Genomic DNA, 19,607 nt, shown 5'->3' with positions numbered 1-19,607 from the left:
TGATGCATCTTCACAGTGTTTCTTCAGATGTTTATCTTGCATAAAATTAAAATAAACTGGTGAGAAGCAAGTCACTGAAATTAGTTTGTGGTGTTGATAGACGTGCGTGTTTAGAAAAGGTCAACAATTCCTTCTAAACTCTGCATATCAGCTTTTCAAGGCACCAGCTCCAGAATAAAGGCCTAGAACCACTTGACAGATTGAGAATTTGGATAGCTCAGATGCAGAGGAAGGTAATGGTGACACAGCAGCTCCAGTGACAATCTAGGTCACCCATTAAAACTATGAAGCTCATGTGCACAGAGGAATGCTTATCCTGTACATCCACGTAAGTGTCTTGGACATCCACCTGCATAAAACAGAGCCATCCCAGTGCCTGCACCTGTTTTTTATTGCTTGGGGAACCCTGCAGTGCCATCACCCGTGTTGCAACCATCAAAGCTGAAGTCACGAGAACTTTGTGTAGTCACATGGAGCTGAGCAGAGAGCTAGGAGGAAGGGGCTAACTCGTGAAAGACTTTCACAAGGCTGAAGTGGGAGATCCTGGTGTAAGACGGACACACCTATCTGCATGCCCTGGGGGCGATGCTGACTGTCTTTTGAAGTTTAACAGCAACAGCAGAAATGTTAGTGCATTCATGCATCTTTCTCCCCGGTACAGATCAGAAGAGAAAATGTAGCTACTTGGGTTAATGTTGAAGCAGGATACTTGTTACTGCTTCAAGGGTTTTTATTTAGCTTCAGGATGTTGCTAATAGCTGAAAAAGAAGTACCTGACCGCCCTACGCCCCTTCTAATGCAGGGGCTGTCTGGTTGGCCAGGCCTCCCTTGTATGTACGTACTGAGCTGTGTGTCTTATGTGGAGGGGGAGAGGGGAAGGAACCTTTGCAGTCCAAATCCCACTCACAGCAGGAAGCAGGACTATCATCAACACAAGATCAGGTTGGTTGTGGCTGTCTTTATCAGGTCTTGAGGACATCCAAGCATGAAGCCCCTCATTTCTCTGCTTGCCTGTCCCAGGGCTGCACCACCCTGCAGGGATAAGCCCTGCCTCCTGTCCAACCTGATCCTCCCAAGGTGTAATCTGTGCCCGTTGCCCCATGTTATATTGCCACTGCTGAGAGGGGTTGAGCTTTGTTGTCTCTGTAACAGCCCCTGCGGGAGTTGTGAAGCCAGGGTCTAACAGAAGCCTACCTTTGCTTTACCAGGCTAACCCTGGGCCCCACTGTTTCAGTAGCCTTTGCTGGCCTTTTTCTAGTTTCTCCATCACCCTCTTGAATTGATGGCCCTAAGACAACGCAGGATCCAAGCGGGGCCTCTCCAGGGCCAAGGAGATGGTGCAACAGCTTCCTTCGCCCTGCTGATCCTGCATCTCCTACTGGAGCCTGTGTGTGTTTTGCCTTAACCCTATTAGAGCCCCAGTGCTGACTCACCTTCAGCGTGGTGGCAGCCATGATCCCGGGTGCTTGTCTCCAGGGCTGCTGCTCAAGCAGTAGCTCCCCAGCCAAAATGATGCCTGGGGTTATCTGCCCGATGCAGGACTTCGCACATTTTATTATTGAACCTCATCTGAGATTTTTCAGGACCTGAGCCAACCCAGGCTTCCTTTTCAGGAATGAAACAAACCAGGGGTGTTGTATGACTGCACGTTCGAAGTGATCTAGCTAGCTAAAGGCTTTTTTAATTCACCTTCCAGAGATGGTGGCTTACCTGTCACCCTACTTTCCCTCCGGATCTCCTCTTAGAAGAGCTGCAGTGGACTTTGAAGGCCCCAAACGCCCCCGAATATGTAACCCTCAGGCAAGCAGGGACTCTCCCTAGATGTTATTTCAACCATCCTAAAAAGTCCCAAGTCAAAAAATAATATCGGAAATGCAATAGAGAAAAAGTTGCAAGAGAAATACTAGGAATATACCGTCATATGTTATTTAAACTGTATGCTGACATTTCCTGTGTTATAACCAGTGCCTGGAACTTCCCCTTTATATTTTGGTACTTGGAAGCTACTCTTGGGTCAGCAGTTTTAACTCACAAAATGTGGGAAGACAGTGAAATTTAACTGAGAATTAAAAAAAAAAAAATCTTCCACTCAAAATGTTGAGGTGCCTGTTTAAAGTGAGAGATTATGTTTAGAACAGGTTTCCAGCAAAGCTGCTCAACCCACGTGAATCCTGGTGTTTCCTGTCTTTTGAACGGAACTAGAGTCGTTTTTGTCTTGTGTTTTATATAGTGCAGGGAGCACTCAGTGGTGTACTCAGGTTGCAAAACGGGCTCCCAGAAGTCAGAAAGTGCTATATTGAGCTGTTTGTGCCGTCTTAACCTGAGCCCTTCTGTAGCTCTGTGTTTAGATGCTGTCTGTTGCAAATACAATTTGCATTGTATTTTTGTAGGCAAGGACCATGCTGCACTCAGGGCAGGTGGCATTTGGCCACTCACTGTGTTATTTTATTATTTAATATTTCTTTCTTTTATATGTTATTTTATTCTTCTCATGTAGAGATGATCCCCGCATGTGATTGACTTTCATCATGGAAACCCTGCAATGACTAGTGATTTAGCCATTCTTTCTGGGCTTTTCTGTAATGTTTTAGTTCTTTCCAAGGGTCAGTGATGCTATCTTAACAGTGCCTTGGTCCAGTAAAGGATCTCATCGTCTTCATTTTACGTACAGAAAACAGCCAGAGAGATGAGAGCCAGAAGTGCTTTACTGCTTCAGAGGCCAAATCTGAAATGCTTGCATCTGATTTTTTCAGAATGCTTCCCATTTGATATTCTTTTATCAAAGCAGGGTTTTGTGGCTTTGATTTGCAAGTTATGAAAGTTTAGAACTTCTGCAAGTCAGAGCCCACTGTTTCTGGCTGGGGATCCACAAGAAGAGGAACCCAAACCTTTCAGGCACCTGTGAAAACAGCTGTTTGAGTGACTTTCACCCCCTGAGAATAGAAACCAAAGATGATTTTAGGTTGTCTCTACTGTGAGGTCATGCTTTCAGTCCTTCAGTTTCTGCTTCATTCGCTACATCTCTTCCAGCATGAGAGATCAAAATGGGTGCCCTGAAAACTACAGGGGCAGGAACAGTGCGGGGAAAAATAGAGGAGGCAGTTATTCAATGAAGCAAGGGCTGTGGCAGCAGATCTGACTTAAGAAGTTCCCCTGCTTTTGCCTCTTAGTTGCTTGTTCCCATTTCTGAACTCTAGTTCTCCACTGTCCCATAATTGCAGCAACGCAACTGTTTGCGTCATCTTATAGAGCAGTTTTCAGCCCCTTTCAGTTCCCTGAGCTGTCTTTGGGCAAAGTCCCACTAACAGTTGTATCAGTGCTGGGAAGGGCTAGAAAGTCACTGTGCAGCTTCCTTTTGGAAGGCTACAGCTCACATGAGGATCCCTACATGTAAGGAAAGCCCTTCTGCAAATGCATATGCAGGGAGCTAAATGGGAGTCGGAGAGAAGCATTACCTTTGGCCTCCTCGATGCTGGGCTTTCCAAGCTGGAGGTTCCCGTATTGCCTTCTCTTGTGAAGGCAGAAACTTTTGTTATGGTTTTCCGTGCTTAAGAGTAAAATTCCAAACCAAAATCCTTGCTGAATGTTGGACTCCAGAGGTCCCTTCCCACCAACACCTCTAAGAGTCTGACCCCTCTCCCACCTTACAGGGCTGGTAGCTGGTTTGAGATCGCTGAAACATGTGGTGCATGTGTTCAGGTCTCTATCTATCTCTTTTTTCACTAGTTCTTAAATATATAAATATAGGCAGATTTTTGAAAGCTGAAGGGTGTTTTCCATCACCTGATGCATTGCCAGTCTCTGCCCCAAAACCAAGAAGCTGTGGAGCTTTGCATTTAAAATATTGTTAATATATTTTTGATCAGGGTAAAATACTTTTTTGTCTGTTATCTCCTTCTTGCTAAGAGCCAAGCTTTTTTTTTTAACCGAAACTTTGTACAAAAATGGAACTCAGCCTTTCAGATACAGAGCCTGGATGTTGCAGCACAGGTGGTTACTGTTCAGCAAATATCTAAACCCAGTGACACTGGGATCTCCTGAAGAACAGTGCTGGAAAGCACAAGTACAGTAGAGCTTCTCAGGGCATCTCTCAAGTCTGCTGAAAGGAGCAGATTCAAAGAAAGTCAAAACTGTGAGGTCAATTCAGTTCCAGTTTCCTGCCTAAAGGTGCTACTGATCTGGGTCTATCCTGTGCCAGTGTCACTTCAAAGTGGGATATGGCACATGGTCATGGGGAGCTAGTTACAGGCCTGCAGGTTTGCATTGTGACTCACCTTCTCCTCTTCACGTTCCCAGCTATATTTTACTATGCCGGGCATGGTTACGAGCATTTGGGAAGGAACTACATGGTCCCCATTGATGCCCCACAGCCTTATGCCCCTGAGAACTGCATCAGCGTGCAGAGGATCCTCCAGAAGATGCAGCAGCGGCAGACAGCCCTGAATCTCATTCTTCTGGACACCTGCAGGAAATGGTAGGGTGCTTTTCCCCTTTCCTCTCCCAGGAAGGGCAGAACGTGGCATTTGGAGGGGTCAGGAAAGCAGCTGCCAGCCTCAGCCCCTGTTAAGCAATGTTACCTACCGTTCAGAGATGTTGCTGTGGATTGCCGGGGGCATGTCCTCTGTCCCTCTGCTGAGCCGAGGCCTTTCTCGCAGGTTATTAGACTGTGTCATAAAATCTCCAAGACTGTTGGATTTTGCAGGTTCTCCTGGGCAGCCCTGTCAGTCACACATTAGATTCAGCCTTGTAAGCATCAGATCGTGCCTGAGATCTGCTGGAGAGAAGGGGCTGGAGGCCTTTCCTTGATTTTCCGTGATGAGGAAGCCTGACAGGCTTAAGGCTATTAGACCAAGTCCTGATGGTCGTCTCAAGTCTGTGCAAGGCTAGCTCTGCCCTAGCATGAAGTGTTTACTGAAACTAAGTGCAAAGACAGTACAGATTTGTCTTTTTATGTAGGAGTCCCATCACAGTGGCCCCATTCTCTGCTTCATCTCCAAGTGATTCCCCCTGCACCCAGCCTGGCAGGCTGTAACAACATCCCTTCACGCCGTTTGGCCCTGCTACTGCAGGAAGGCCACTGAGGCCTGCCGTGCAAGTCCAGCCCTTTCCTGCTCCTCTGCAGGTCTTGTATGGTTGACGTGCCAGCTGGCCTGCTGTGCTTACTTGCTCACTGACCTTGTGCTTTCACTCTACGTGTTGCCTTGCATGCTTAGGCCAGACTGCTTAGCTCATCTCTTTTCTCTTGGCTGTGTTTTTGTTAATGTCTCAGTGAAAAGAGCAACACAGGAAACGTTGGGGAACGTGATGGGGAAAATATTTTAAACTGTGCTACTGGTTTTACTGGCCATTTCCTTTAAGACGTCCAAAGTCTTTATGCCTTGAAGTGGGACTGAAGCTGATGCTGAGGTCGGAGAACAGCTTTTTCCCTCTCTCTGTGGAAAACGCATCTTGCCTTGGCTGATTTTTGGGCTGCAGAAAATTACTATTTGCCCATTTTCAGTAGAGTTAGACTTACCGAGTAAAAGCTATCATCGTTTCATTTATTTGGGGCTCCTGCGGCAGACTTACAGGACAGAAAAGACCTGGAGGGCAAAGGTAGTAAAGTCTCCCTTTTCTTCCTGTGGTCCTGGACTGCGAGCTGGGAAGTCATTGGATAACGGAGATGTTGATACTGCAGGCATCTTAGTTTTCTGCCCTGAAAGAGCCACCAGCCCCTGGAAAGATGTTAAATCTTTGTTGCCTTTTTAGATGCAGTAACAGAGCTTGGAATAGTTGTTTCAGGTAGGTTTACAAGCCGGCACTTATCCTGCCTTTCACAGCTCTAAGTTGCCAATTTTGCTGGAAGTTTCTGTCCCTTGGTACTTTCCCTGAATGCCCCGCAGTGAAGCATCTCCAGTTTTCTGGTCCTCCCTCTTGTTCCCCTCTGCCCTTAGCACACTGCATGCCCCACAGAGAGAGCAGAGCATGTTACATCTCTGCACCGCTGAGTACCTATCTGCCGTCCCGGCACATGTGGCAGCACCTAGCTGCTCTTCCCAGTGTGATGCCAGGCAGGGGACTGCTTGCAGATAAGCAGGAGCACGTGGCTCTAGAGGACACACCAGTAGGGATACACTAGCGTTCCCCTGGTCCACAGATGAAGCAGACTTCCTGCTTGGAAGAATCACATGGGATAGGGTCCTAGAAAGAAGAGGGGTCCAAGAAAGCTGGTTGATATTCAAGGATCACCTCCTCTAAGCTCAAGGACAGTCCATCCCAGTGAGCAAGCAGTTGAGCAAAGGGAGCAGGAGACCTGCACGGTTGAACGAGGTGCTCCTGGCAAAACTCAAACAGAAGAAGGAAGTATACAGAAGGTGAAAGCAGGGACCGATAACCTGGGAGGAATATAGGGACTTTATCCGAGTGTGCAGGGATGAGGCTAGGAAGGCCAGGACCCATCTAGAATTGAATCTGGTGAGGGTTGTCAAGGGCAACAAGAAGAGCTTTCATAAATATGTCGGTAACGAAAGAGTAGGGGAAACGCGAGCCCACTGCTGAATGGGGCAGGGGTCCTGGTGACAAAGGATACAAAAGACAGAGGTAATGAATGCTTTCTTTGCCTCAGTCTTTACTGGTAAGATCAGCTTTCAGGAATTCCCAAGGAGAAGGTCTGGAGAAAAGAAGACTTTCCTTTGGTGGAGGAGGATCAGGTTAGGGGTCACTTAAGCAAACTGGACATACATGAGTCCATGGGGCCTGATGGGATACACCCACGAGTGCTGAGGGAGCTGATTGATGTCATTGCAAAGCCACTCTCAGTCATCTTAGAAAGATCATGGCGATCAGGAGAGGTGACTGAGGACCAGAAGAAAGCCAGTGTCACTCCAGTCTTCAAAAAGGGCAAGAAGGAGGACCCAGGGAACTACAGGCCAGTCAGGCTCACCTCGGTCCCTGGAAAGGTGATGGAGCAACTAATGCTGGACACCATTTCCAAGCACAGGAAGGACAAGAGGGTGATTGGGTGTAGTCAGCATGGATTCACCGAAGGGAAATCATACTTAACCAACCTGATAGCCTTCTATGATAGAATTGACTGGCTGGGTAGATGAGGGCAGAGCAGTAGACGTTGTCTACCTGGACTACCAGGCTTTTGACACTGTCTCCCGTAACATCCTCACAGGCAAGCTCAGGAAGTACAGGCTAGGTGAGCACACCCTTAGGTGGATTGAGAACTGGCTGAACGGGAGAGCTCGTTTATGATCATTGGCGCAAGGTCTAGCTGGAGGCAAGTCTAGCTGGCGGCCAATAACAAGCAGTGTACCCCATGGGTCAATTCTGGGTCCAATCCTGTTCAGCTTATTCATCGATGACATGGATAATGGGACAGAGTTTGCTGATGATACAAAAGTGGGAGGTGTGGCTGACACACCAGAAGACTGTGCTGCCATTCAGAGGGACCTGGACAGGCTCGAGAGATGGGCAGAGAGGAATCTCATGAAGTTCAATAAAGGAGGGAGGAGGAATAACCCCATGCACCAGGACAAGCTGGGGACTGGGGGTTGACCTGCTGGAAAGCAGCTCTGCAGAGAAGGACCTGGGAGTGCTGGTGGACAAGGTAAGCATGAGCCAGCAATGTGCCCTTGTGGCCAAGAAGGCCAATGGTGTATCCTGGGCTGCATGAGAAAGAGCATTGCCAGCTGGTGGAGGGAGGTGATCCTGCCCCTCTCCTCAGCCCTGGTGAGGCCTCACCTGGAGGACTGTGTCCAATTCTGGGCTCCCCAATACAAGAGAGATATGGAGATACTGGGGTGATCCCAGCAAAGGGCCACTAAGATGATTAAGGGACCGGAGCATCTCTCCTCTGAGGAAAGGCTGAGAAAGCAGGGACTGTTCAGCCTGGAGAAGAGAAGACTGAAGGGGGATCTTATCAATGCATACAAATGTCTGAAGGGAAAATGTAAAGAGGATGGGGCCAGAGTCTTTTCGGTTGTGCCCAGCGGTAGGATGAGAAGCAACAGCCACGAACTGAAACACAGGAAGTTCTGTTTGAACATAAGAGAAACTTTTTTACCGTGAGGGTGGCTGGAGCACTGGCACAGGTTGCCCAGAGAGGTTGTTGCATCTCCATCCTTTGAGATATTCAAAAGCTATCTGGAAAGGGTCCTGGGCGACATGCTCTGGGTGACCCTGCAAGAGCAGGGGGGTTGAACTAGATGATCTCTAAAGGTTCCTTCCAACCTCAACCATTCTATAATTCTGTGATTCTGTAATTCTGAGATAGCCTTTGCTGAACGGAGCTGCTGGATCAGCACTGCAGCCCGTGCCAGATCTGGGGGCAGAGGTTAGGCCAGGAATTCACCCAGATGTCAAATGCACTGCCTAAATTTAGCACAGCAACGTGTAGCTTTGCTGTGTGAAGGCTGCAGTGGGATTTCTAACACAAATGACAACGATATATGAAATAGCTTTTGGATTGGTGTTTCCTTTCTTGGCATCGCTAGTAGTTTATGTGCTCAGTGAATTCTTTAGGCACTTTGGGAGAAGGATGTGATGTGAGATCTGCTCTGACATTTCGATGTGGTTACGTGGCTGTTTTTCTCTTTTCCTCACCAATCTGACGCTTCTTTCCTACCCTTTCTCACAGCAAGCACAGCACTTCAGTGCAGTAAGTGTTATCCCTGGGCTCACGATGGATTGCTGTAGAAGGCTCTCTCCTGGGTTTATTTTTCTTGAGCAACAGAAGTCAGTGTTTCAGCTCAGCAAAGCATCTGAATTTCATAGTTGTGCCAGAAACAGCCAGCGCTCATTTTCCCAATGCTCTTTTGATGAGACTGATGTTGAGAATTGCAGACAGTTGCAGTCTTTGACTGTTTGCTCAGCCCCACTTGAATTAGGAGGAGCTGCATGTGTGCTGACAAAGAAGGATCTAACTTGGAGTATCTCTTCACCCCAAGTGTCGCCATCAGAAATGACAAGAAATACATCCTCCTCAGCCAAATGGTAACAGATGTTCAGTGTCAGTGCAGGAGGAACCAGGAACGTGAAGTCTGTGTGTAACCTAGTACATTTACGTGTAGACCAATGCTAATTTTGGGTGGATGCAATTGCCTCTTCCAGGAATCTCAGCACACTGTCTGCCCAGGCACTGATTTATGAGGGTTTCTAGTACATGCCACTTAGGAAGGAAGGAAGACACCATCTCCTATCCGGAATGCAGCTCAGGATTGCATTCACTACAACTCGGTTGCAAGAAATGTGCTGTATAAATGAGACTTTAACGGGGGCTGGTGCAGGAGTGAGCAGTTGTCAGGCCTCTCACTTGCTCGGTCACGGTCTGAAAATGCCACTGCTGAACATATGCAGCCATAGCAATGTGTGCTTGTTGGTACAGTCGTGAAAGGCTTGCACTAACTTGCGTCCGTGCAACCTTGGATGAGAAGCACCCACCATGGGGGCAGCAAGGACCTCTGCTTATTTGGGGATCTGATGTCTTGTCTCTTCAGGCCTGGAATCCTAGCTACCCCCGTTTGTTTAGGAGAAGCTGGGGGTAGATAAATCTCCCCGTTCAATGTTCATATTTAGAAGCATCTCTTTTCCCACATTTCTCTTCTGAGCCTCTTCAGAAAATTTATACAAGCCAGATGAATATTACCATTCAACAGCAACTCCAGACTTCACCACTAGCAGTAGGTGACTTGCTGGCTGCTGACTATATAACAGTCCCTTCTGTTCTCCTCAGCTTTGCCAACTTCAACCCTGGCAAACTACCCTGGGACTGAATAACACCGCCTCTGTTCTCAGCTCTTGTCCCTGTGTGTTTGGGAGCAGCTCCAAACCACTGATGTAAACCTCCAACCCTGGAACAAACCGGTCCCTGTGCTGTCCAATCTGACTCCAGTCAGACAAGCTCCTGGGCAAGGCTTACCCTTGAGTGCTAGCATGACAACTTTTTTGGTGGAAACCAGTCACCCCAGACAGATCTAACTGCTCTTGGAAATAGGTGAACCTGTACATGCTCCGTACTGTGCTGCTGTCTGAATCTGTGGAAAAACTAACCCTGGGAAGATGCAGTTGTACCTGCAGCTCTAGGCCTGCTTGCAGGACAGGGCACAGGCTTGCAGTTCACCAGCACAGATAGGCCAGAGTTGGCCCTATTCACTCGTTGTCCTGTGGTTTGGGTTCTTCATAGGACTCCTAGCTGCTGCTGTCTCTGCTGCTGTCCAAATAAAAGGAGTGGTTACACTTGACGTGAGGGGTGATCCTGCTGCTACCCGTAGGAGGCAGATTTTGTCGAGCACTCTGGCTCTGTCCCCTTCAGGCACAGGGCCGTGCACGCACTGATCGATGGCCTCAGCACTAACTCGAACCTTCATCTCCTCTTCCAGGTACAACCCAGAGTGTCCCCTGTCACAGGTGCAGCCACTGGAGCCTTGGGGCAATACTGTTTATGGCTATGCCACGTAAGTATGCTTTGCCATGCCCGCGCCATGACAAAGGACTCCAGCACAGCCCAAAGCAGGTACCTGCCTATGGTGGCAGGAGCTGGCATAGCTCTGTCCCCTAACATCCCTTCATCCTTGATGGCTTTGGAGGCTTGAGAGGGCCTTTTCAGCTGGAGTTGACCCACCGTTCAGTCTGACCCCTTTTCCAGGGTGTTGTGAATGGAGTCTTTCCCCATAACACAGTATATGCCTCTCCTGAACTGTGGGACTGTAAAGCCAGGCACGCAGCTCATCAGTCCGAAGTTATATGTGAAGGTGGTATCAGCTCCTGTCATCTGTCCTTCTAGGCCTGAGCCTGATTCCCAAAGCACGTGTGCCACGAGTAGGTTAGCTGAAGCTTCCCAAGAGGGGGAGGAGCGTTGCTTACTGCTCTAATGCTAGTTTCACAAGCTTTTGAGCTGCTGTCACCCACCAGGGCTGGCAAAAGAGGTTGTGCTCTCCTCTCTCATCTGTTCCCTTCTGCTTGTTCCCCCCCCAAGCCCCTCCCACCCCCTCTGAGGCTAGTTTCAAGCACTTGTGCAGTTACATGAGGAGCTAACCAAAGCTAGACTTGGCCAACATAGACTGGATGTCAGCAAGCCCTGACGTACCCCAGGGCTTCATGCCAGTCGCAGAAAGGTGAGGACAAGTCATTACCTTTGCAGAAGTGAAGATGCAGAAGCCTATGAGTTGCAGGACGGAGAATTCAGCTCTGGGATCTTCATGAAATATCTGAAGAAACATATTCTGCAGGAGAAAAAAGTTACACACATGTTGGAGGATGTGCTAGAAGGTAAAGGAGTGCTTTTAAGCTAGAAACCACTTATTTCAGTACTGGTGGAGAGAGGAGATACCAGCAGAAAGTGTGATGAGTGCTCAGCATCTCTGCATCCCAGCGAGGGTGAGAATGAAGATCAGCACCCACGCTCCCCAGTCCTAAAAAATAGAAAATGCACGTGTTTGTGATCTGGAAGGCAGGGGGGCTTGGTAGTCAAAGAGGGAGAGCAGAAGTCACAGAGCAGATGCAGTAAGATTGTTAAAGTAGAGGAAGGCCTTTGTCTAAATCATTATTAAGGTTATCCGTTCCTTAGGCACTCTGCATCGTAGGTGAGCCTGGCTCATTCAGCACAAGCAAGGAGAGTCCAGCCAGGCCAGAAGCTCATAGAAGCACGGCAGGACATGCCTTGTGAGAGCTTTTAGTAGCAACACTGCCAGGATGTTCATATAAGGTCTGAAAGTCAGGAAGAGAAAATTAGGGACCTGGATGCCTCTGGGTGCTGCAGTGCCCTTAGTGCCTCTAAAATTTCTCTCTCAGATATTGGCCGGGATCCTTTGGTCACTGGGAAACAGGTGATGGAGATCAAGCACACTCTGAAGGAAGCCCGGGCCCTGACAGACCCTGTCTGCCCCTCAGGAGCAGCTGCAGCGCGCTGGGGACGCAGCTATGGTAAGCATGCAGGTAATGGGGAGAGCTGACAGGCAAGGAAGGAGGAGCACAGAGGGACAAATTCAAAAGTGACATACCAAAAGAGCACAGTGGGGCTGGGAGGACCAGGGACCCTCTGTGTCCCCCAGTGCTGAGGATGAGGAGGGAGTACCGAGGCTGGGGAGGGGGAAAGGTGAGAAGGTACCAAGTGTGAGACTGCCTCACGGTGCTGGCTGCTGGATGAGCGCTCTGTGATGTGTAGGGAAAAACCCCGTTCTCTTCCTTGCTTTGCCTCTGGTTGAGGGTCCCAGCACAGCCAGGCGAGGCAGTGGTACGGCAGTAACGTGAGGGCAGCAGAGGAGTGCTTTGCTTCGAGATGGAGGCCAGGTGCCACGGCAGCTGGGCTGCTGCACACACGCAGCCTCCCTGAGCGCTGGCAGGTGGGAGAGGTCTCACAGCTATTTGGGAAGAGGTTGCACAACATTGGCCTGTGAGGAGCAGCCGGGGCTGATGGTGAGAGGCCTCGAGCAGCTCAGCACTGCATTTGGCGCTCATCCTGCTTGACTTTCTCTTCCAGAGCTGCTTAGCGAAATAGTGACGTTCCCGTGCGGGGCACGGGTAGAGCTCCGCTTCCACCAGGTGTTCTCCAATGTGATATATGTGTGCGCCAAGCTGCAGGCACTGCCGGCCCACATCGCTGATGTCCGCCTCCTGCTGTGCTGGCCAACCGTGAGTCCTTCGCAGGGAGGAGCTGGTCCCCTTTCCCTCATTTTCTCTTTGACTCCTTTCCCTGGGGCAGACGAGGCAGAGGGTTTATGGCCAGTCCAACAGGGAGGTGGGGTGTGTGCTGCAGGGTGAGTCTGGAGGAGGATGTATCCTGGAGAAGGGAAGAAAAGGCCAATGGGTGTAGAATGGGAGATGTGGCATGCATTACATAGGCAGAGGAGCCCTGAGAACTGGGAAAGGCTGAACCCATGTGGAAAGGCAGGCGCTGAGCTAAAAGAGGAACTCGTACACTTATTTATCACTTGCTAGGCTCATTGCTGGTGTGTCTGGCCTAGCTCTCCTCTTCAAAAGTGAGAGTTCTACCAGGCCGGGTTGCTCCTTCCTCAATGAGAGGATCCCAACAGGAGCTGTGGCACCAGCCCTGTGCAATGTCTGGAGGAAAAGAAAAGGGAAGCGATGTCCCGTTGTGTGACAGTCCTCATGCACACTCATGTGCCTGCTCTACCTGCACTAGAGATCACTGTGCTCTTGCTCCCTCCAGCCCAGTACCAGATCTGGACTCCTCTTTCCTCCACACTTCAGACAGAGTGCCTATAGGGGTTGATGGCATGAAGAAAGACATCCCCATTAATCTGAGCTCTCCCTTCAACAACTGCAGGCTCTATGAGCACTTGTGTTCAGTCTTGGCCTCCTCCTCCCAAGACTTCAGTACAACAAGTTCATTTTTGTATCCTGTGCCATAGCTCAGGGTGCTTTTGTCCTCACTTTGACTCTTGACAGAAATATTTCATTTTTATTCTTTCTTGGGATTTCCTGGCATCCCTAGAAATAATATGATGTGCCAAAGAGTATGGCTGCCCTCCCTGGTTTGCCCAGCAGTATCACTTGTGTTCCCAGCTCTATCCCAGGTTGCATCCCCGGGAGCATTGCTGGTTTCTGTCTTTGAGTGTAGCCAGCAGTCTTATCACAGTGTTCCTTATTTTGCTACGATCTACCCAGTAATCCTTATATCTCCTGTAGGCAACAGACCCATCCTTGCTATTTTATTTTTTTTATTTATTTTTATTTTTAGCTTGGGAGACTCCAGCGCCCCAGGGAAGCACAGTACAGGAGGCAATGGCGTCTCTTGCACTTTTGTATGTGCTTTGCTATGTGCACTGATAAAAATAGCTCTGCTAAATAGCAGCAAGTTAATAATGCAGCAGCGCTTTACAGGCTGCAGTCTCAAGCAGAGAAAGACAGTCACGAGGCTAGATGAGAAATAACTAATTCCCTCTTGTAGTAGGAAATTCCTTTTCCCTTTCTTGCTGCCCTCTCTTCTGAGGGCATCTCAGAAAGAGGCAGATGCGGAAGTCTTCAGAGGTTCTTGATGCTTTGCCAGCTGCAGTTCAGTCCCAAAACACAATGTGCTCTTGGCCAGTTTGGTTAATTCACATCTTTGGTGCAGTCCCTTTTTTGGATGTTCTCGACAGATCATCTTGTCTCACACGTGAGACCAGCACACACGTGTCTGCAGGCAGCCTTACATGCAGAAAGTGGTGCCTCACGTTATGGTTATCATGGTACCATGAGGTCAGGGCTCTAGGGGGACTGTCTGAAGGATGGGAGTAATTCCATAAAAGCTCTTCCATTCAAAGCAGCAGAGTTAGCAGCAGGCCTGATGAAGCTCTGTGTTTCCTGAAGGAAGAGATCTACACTGTGATCTCTTGTGATTTTTGTCTGTGCCACCAAAGAAAAAGTTCTGGGTCAAGAACCAAGACCCCAAGGTGCAGCCCCTGCCATAAGTGAACACAGAAAAAAGGAGGTCACTGAAACAAAAGTCTTGCTGGGTCACAAAGCAAACCAGAGTACAATAACCCTACACAGGGGAACATGGAGTTCCCTGGAAGTCAGGGCTGTGAGATGGAGTGGGATCACATGCTTTTGTGCCCCAGTGCCACGTATCATATTTTGAGCATGAGAGGGACATGGACTCTCTAGGCTTGGGGGGTGGATCAGATCTCTCGGAAAGCTCTGGTCACTGTGGTTTAACTTCTTTGCTACCAACAGGAGTGGATCCATTTTGCTTCAAACCTGGAGTCCATTTAACCCAGCAGAGCACAGCCAAAATGACCCAGTCTTGAAAACCCTCTTCCACAGAGGTCAGAGATGAGTTGCCATGTGATTTCCTTTGGTATCTCAGGAGATGAGAACTTAAAGGCCTTTGCCAGCCTAGCCGTGGCCTGGCTGCAGTTGGTCCAGCATGGGAGGAGGCATCTCACCATCTTTTCCTGCTGCTCAAGATTTCGTGTGTCTCTATCACATGCCGCTCACCTTGCTCTTTTCCAGGCTGTAGCGTCTCAGCCTACTTGGTCATACCTCGTTCAAAATCTCTTGCAGAACTTTGATCATCCTAGTCACCTTTCTCTGCACCTTTTCCAGGTCTCTTGTATCCTTGGGACAGGGGGGACCAGAAGAACCCTCAAGTGTGGGTAGCCATGGATTTACACAGAGGTGTAATGGCACTCTCAAGTTTATTCTCTATCCCTTTCCTAGCAATTCTTAACAGAAATTACCGTTTCTGGGTTTTCACGTAACTTGCTATAATAGTCCCTGGTTCAGCGTGAAGATTCCCTTCTCTATTGATGCAAATAATCCATTTGGCCTTTCTGGAAAGGCCTTGTGCTCTTTGAGCGCTCCTTGCATGCATCAGTGTCCCACAGACTGCCTGCCGCATTCCTTGCTCCTAATGCATTGGAAAAAGGATTGAATGCTAGGTTTGATGCCTTTAGCTAGTTACTCCTCAGACTGATTTTTAGTTTGCCTGATTAAATCTTTGCATTTAATCTGCTGGAGTTGATCCTTTCTATGTTCTTTGCTTGGAAACAGTCCTGGCTTTTTGAACAATGCTTTCTTAATATGCTGTGCTAATGTATCTTAACGTAACAATATATCCTAATGTGCTTCACTGTTCAGCCATACCAACTGCCTTGTACACTTTCTCATGCCTCTTGTAACAGGAAGGCACCATGCTCTCAGCAGGGTCTTTTCCAGTGGTCTTCATGCCACCGCTAAGAATTTAATTCTGTTTGCTGCTCCTTTTTGCTAACAACGTTCCTCATTTTCTGTAGCTGCCTTGCTGAGTTGTAGCGTGACTGTGGTGGATTTTTCGGCCCTTGTTGGTCCTGGAAGGATGCTGACCCTAAGTATCTTGTAGTCACTGATGCAGAGCAGTGCATCCAGCAGGAGGTTTGGATCCTGATCCTGCCCGTTACTCAGTACCAAGCCGGAGCATCATTTCCTTTGTGAGCTCCCTAACTATGCATGAAAATTGTTTGTGTGTGTCTATGTCTGTGTGCATGTGTTTGTGTGCATCTGCCCCACATTAGCACTTGTGGGGAAAAGAGGGACTAGCTACTTGCTCCTTCTTCCAGAGCTGGTGCAAGAGGGACTGAGGAGACCAAAAAGGGACCCCAGTACAGCCAGGGCCCTAGGATCCCCCGTCCGGCTCCGTGGCAGAGCTAGCACATACTGACCTCCAGCGGTATTTGCTGACATGACAGCAGATCTTGGCACTAGCGTGCAATTCATCTGCCTCACATTAGACATCTGCAGTGAGGCCACCCACACTGGTGTTTGGGACCAAGCACCCTTGACCACCCACAGAGAGATGCAAGGATGTCTGCAGGAGGGTACCTGGCTGCTTTTGGGATCTGGGCAAGTGGGCTGTGTCCTCGCTGTGCCCACCCTCCTCAGGGATGCTGAGGGGAGCCTGGACGAATGTCTGAGCTGCCCTTGCATTGCTAAGACCTCAGAGCTGGAAGCTGAAGCCAGAAAAACATAGGCATGATGCAAGGTGTGTGGGTTAGTCCCTGGGGAATTAAGTCAGAGACCCATTTGGCCAAGGAAATAGTAGTTTTTCCACAATTTGCCATATTTTACCTATCAAAGTGACCTGAGCAGAGAGTCTGGGCTCACTATAGGATTGCCAGAGATAATTACAATGATTTTTTGTAGCACGGATCGATTTTCTTTCATTATCCGGTGGCAGCATTCTCTCCCATCTCGTGCCTTGCCCGCTTTGCGTTTTTACTGGACAAGGACTGTCTTCAGAGAGAGAGACTATTTTAGGAAATACGCAGAAAAGAATGATGCTGAGAGTTAGACTGTTCCATTTTTGCTATGTGCTATTTAAATGCCCCCCTTTTTTTTTTTTTTAAACTTTTGCCCCTGAAACCCCTTGTTTTCAAGTGAAGTCACTTGATCTGGAGCTGTTTGACCTAATGGCGTCTCCAGTCACCTTTTCCCCAGTTCGTTCACAATACCTGAAACTCTGGGCCAGCCAAAACTCTGGTCTTGCCAATTCCTGAACATCATCTTCATTAAAAAAATACTAAAATCCCCACCATGGGGATTTTACCATAGAAACATCTATTATGAATGGAGTAGAAAAATTAATTTAGATAATCCTTTTCTCCATTTCCTGACTCCTACACAGCGAGAAATGATGAAGGAAATACTAATAGAAGGAAATACTTGCCTGTATCCACTGTAATCAGATTGTGGTAGTCAATGGAACAGGAGACTATTGAGGCTGGGAATTTAGCAGAGTGCATGTACTTGCGAGATTAAAAACCCCTTGGCTGATAGCAGTTTGCTGTTCACACATTTCAGGGCTTTAATTGCTCCCTTGGGATTAGGGATTGACATAAGGACTTGGTGATTTTTTTTTTTTATTTTCCAGTTGACCCAAAATTGACAATAATTGGTGACTCTTTGCTGTGGGTGATAGCAGATGGAGGGACCTGCTGTTGACTGGAGGAGACATCTCAAGAGGTGCTGTCCCCAGGAGCCCAAATGACACCTAAGGGCTGCCAAAGTTTGTTCTGCCAACCAACCAGGATCCCATGCTGAACTCGTGGAAGGCCTAATGGGGCCCCATGGAGCTGTTTATGGAAAGGGGTTACAAGGTCATGGGAATGGGAGTGCAAGGCAGAAAGGACCTGGGTTGGGCAGGAGGAGATGCCTCTCTGCACAGTGAGGTCCTTTTGATTCAGGAAGTGGTGGGAAGAAGATAGAGTATATTTGCAAAGTGGCTTGCTAGATTACTGGGGAAGACTTCAAGCTAGGATCAAGGTGGACAAATGTCAAAACCCTGCAGCATGTAGAAGCAGTGGTGCCATGGGCAGGGGCCTAAAATGAGGGGAATGAGGATATTTACATTAAAGTAGAAAGAGACTGGTGAGCTGGTCTAGTAAGCATCTCAGACATCTGAATGCTAGTGGAAGAAGGATTAAAAATGGCCAGGAGGACCTCCAAGACTAATACACAAGCAAGACTGTGACTGAAGGAGTATGACAGGACCTTGGTGGGAAGTTCAGAAGATGGCAATATTATTATAAAAATATGTTGGTTTCTTTCCTGAAAGACCAGGGCTTGTGATACTGTTTTGTATTTTCATAAATGACCTCAGTAATGCGCTATAGCATTCTCTTATTAAACGTGCAGATGCTGGAACACTTGGCAGCACAAGGTGCTAAAAGACAGGATTAGGTTTCAGAAAGATTTTGATAAACTGGAGATGTAGGGTGCGAGCAAAACTGTTATTCAGCATGGATAGATGCAAGGTGCTACCTGTGGATAGGGGTAAGCGCTAGTGTACACACAGAATGGGGAATGACTGGGGTAACAGTTCTGTCTCGGGTCCATACTGATTGGAGAAATGAAAGCAGGGCAGAAAACTGTGCTGAGGATATAAACAAGAGCTCCAAGATTTGGGTGAAATCCTCTCTGGCTCCCCTTGCTCTTGCTGAGGCTGGAGCACTGGGTCCAGTTTTGGACCCATGTTTCATGAGAAAAGTGTACCAACTAAAACACGTCCAAAGTAATAAAAGGAAAGATTGAAAGAACTGTGATTTAGGCAAGAGAAGCAAAGACTGGCGGAGGGAGGACCCTCAAATATATAAAAGGTTGTTGTGATGATGGAAGAAAGTAATGGTTTAAATTGCACTGAGGAAGATCCAGGTTGGCCACGACTTTTTCATGGTAAAGAGTGTGAAGGTCTGGGAGAGGTTTTGCCTAAAGGTGTCGCAGAGTCACCATCCATGTAAATCTCTGGAAATGCGTCTGTCGGACATGCTGTGTGTCACTGGATCTGCCTCGTAGCAGGATCTGGGCCACGTGATGCCTTTGGTCCCTTCTATCTTAGGGTCCGTATCCCAGTGGTGAGGGCTCTCACCTCTGGAACAAGACGCAGGCTCAACCCCTTGTGTAGAAGCAGACCAGCATTGTGTGGCTGGCTGTTGAATCCAAAATCATTTAATCATGCAGTCGTCTAACCTGTTAATCACCCAGTCCTTGTCAGAGTGGGATCTACTGGATGGCAGATCCTCCCTACATGGATGCTGAAGGGACTTTGGGCTTTTCAGCACAGTGCTGAGCATTTACTGCTTCCAGGAACAGGTGCTCTAGGAATTGTGCCAGGACTGTGGCAGAGAAACAGCGTGTCCAATTTGGGCGTTCAACACTTGGGGCTTGCTTCATCCAGGCGCTGAGAGACGCAGGGTGGTTCACCCCGTCCAAATGTCCTGGTGCTGCCTAACTTTTCATAAGCAGTGTTTTCAGTTGCAATGGAATATTGTATTCACGCTAGTCATGTTTCTAGTATGCTGGGTATTTTTTTAGATAGGTTAAAGAAAAGGGGTGGCCCAGCTGCAATGGGCTTGAAATTGTAGAGCAATAAATAGGCGTTAGGGAGAAGAATTCATTGTAATAGCACAGATATGAGCGCTCCTGCCTTGCTTCTAAAAACTGCACTGTGATGTTAATCATTGAAGATTCATGGTGTCTGCAAGGGTGGTAAAACCACTGCAAATCCAGACACTTAGAAATTATCTAATCCAGACCTCGTACATGCCTGCAAGGATTAAAAAGGGAATATGGCCCAACCCCAGATCCTACAGGCTGATGAATCCCCAGAGGGGAGACAATTAGAGAGGTTGCAAATATGGGGATGT

The 19,607-nt window shown here is 48.2% G+C and overlaps 1 protein-coding gene across 11 annotated transcripts in view; it reads left to right on the top strand.

Annotated features, from left to right (window-relative positions):
• The window catches only part of LOC104139042 (mucosa-associated lymphoid tissue lymphoma translocation protein 1-like), a 142,494-nt gene that overhangs the window by 10,353 nt on the left and 112,534 nt on the right, over window positions 1–19,607 (top strand). For all 11 annotated transcript variants that reach the window (XM_068958583.1, XM_068958574.1, XM_068958582.1 and 8 more), the window contains 5 exons: window positions 4,297–4,474; window positions 10,365–10,439; window positions 11,126–11,253; window positions 11,776–11,907; window positions 12,464–12,615. In XM_068958583.1, the coding sequence (XP_068814684.1) occupies window positions 4,297–4,474; window positions 10,365–10,439; window positions 11,126–11,253; window positions 11,776–11,907; window positions 12,464–12,615 (665 nt within the window). The remainder of the gene's footprint in view (window positions 1–4,296; window positions 4,475–10,364; window positions 10,440–11,125; window positions 11,254–11,775; window positions 11,908–12,463; window positions 12,616–19,607) is intronic.

This window comes from Struthio camelus, chromosome 12, assembly GCF_040807025.1.
Source record: "Struthio camelus isolate bStrCam1 chromosome 12, bStrCam1.hap1, whole genome shotgun sequence".
Taxonomy (NCBI): Eukaryota; Metazoa; Chordata; class Aves; order Struthioniformes; family Struthionidae; genus Struthio; species Struthio camelus.
This window is presented reverse-complemented; position numbering and strand designations above follow the sequence as displayed.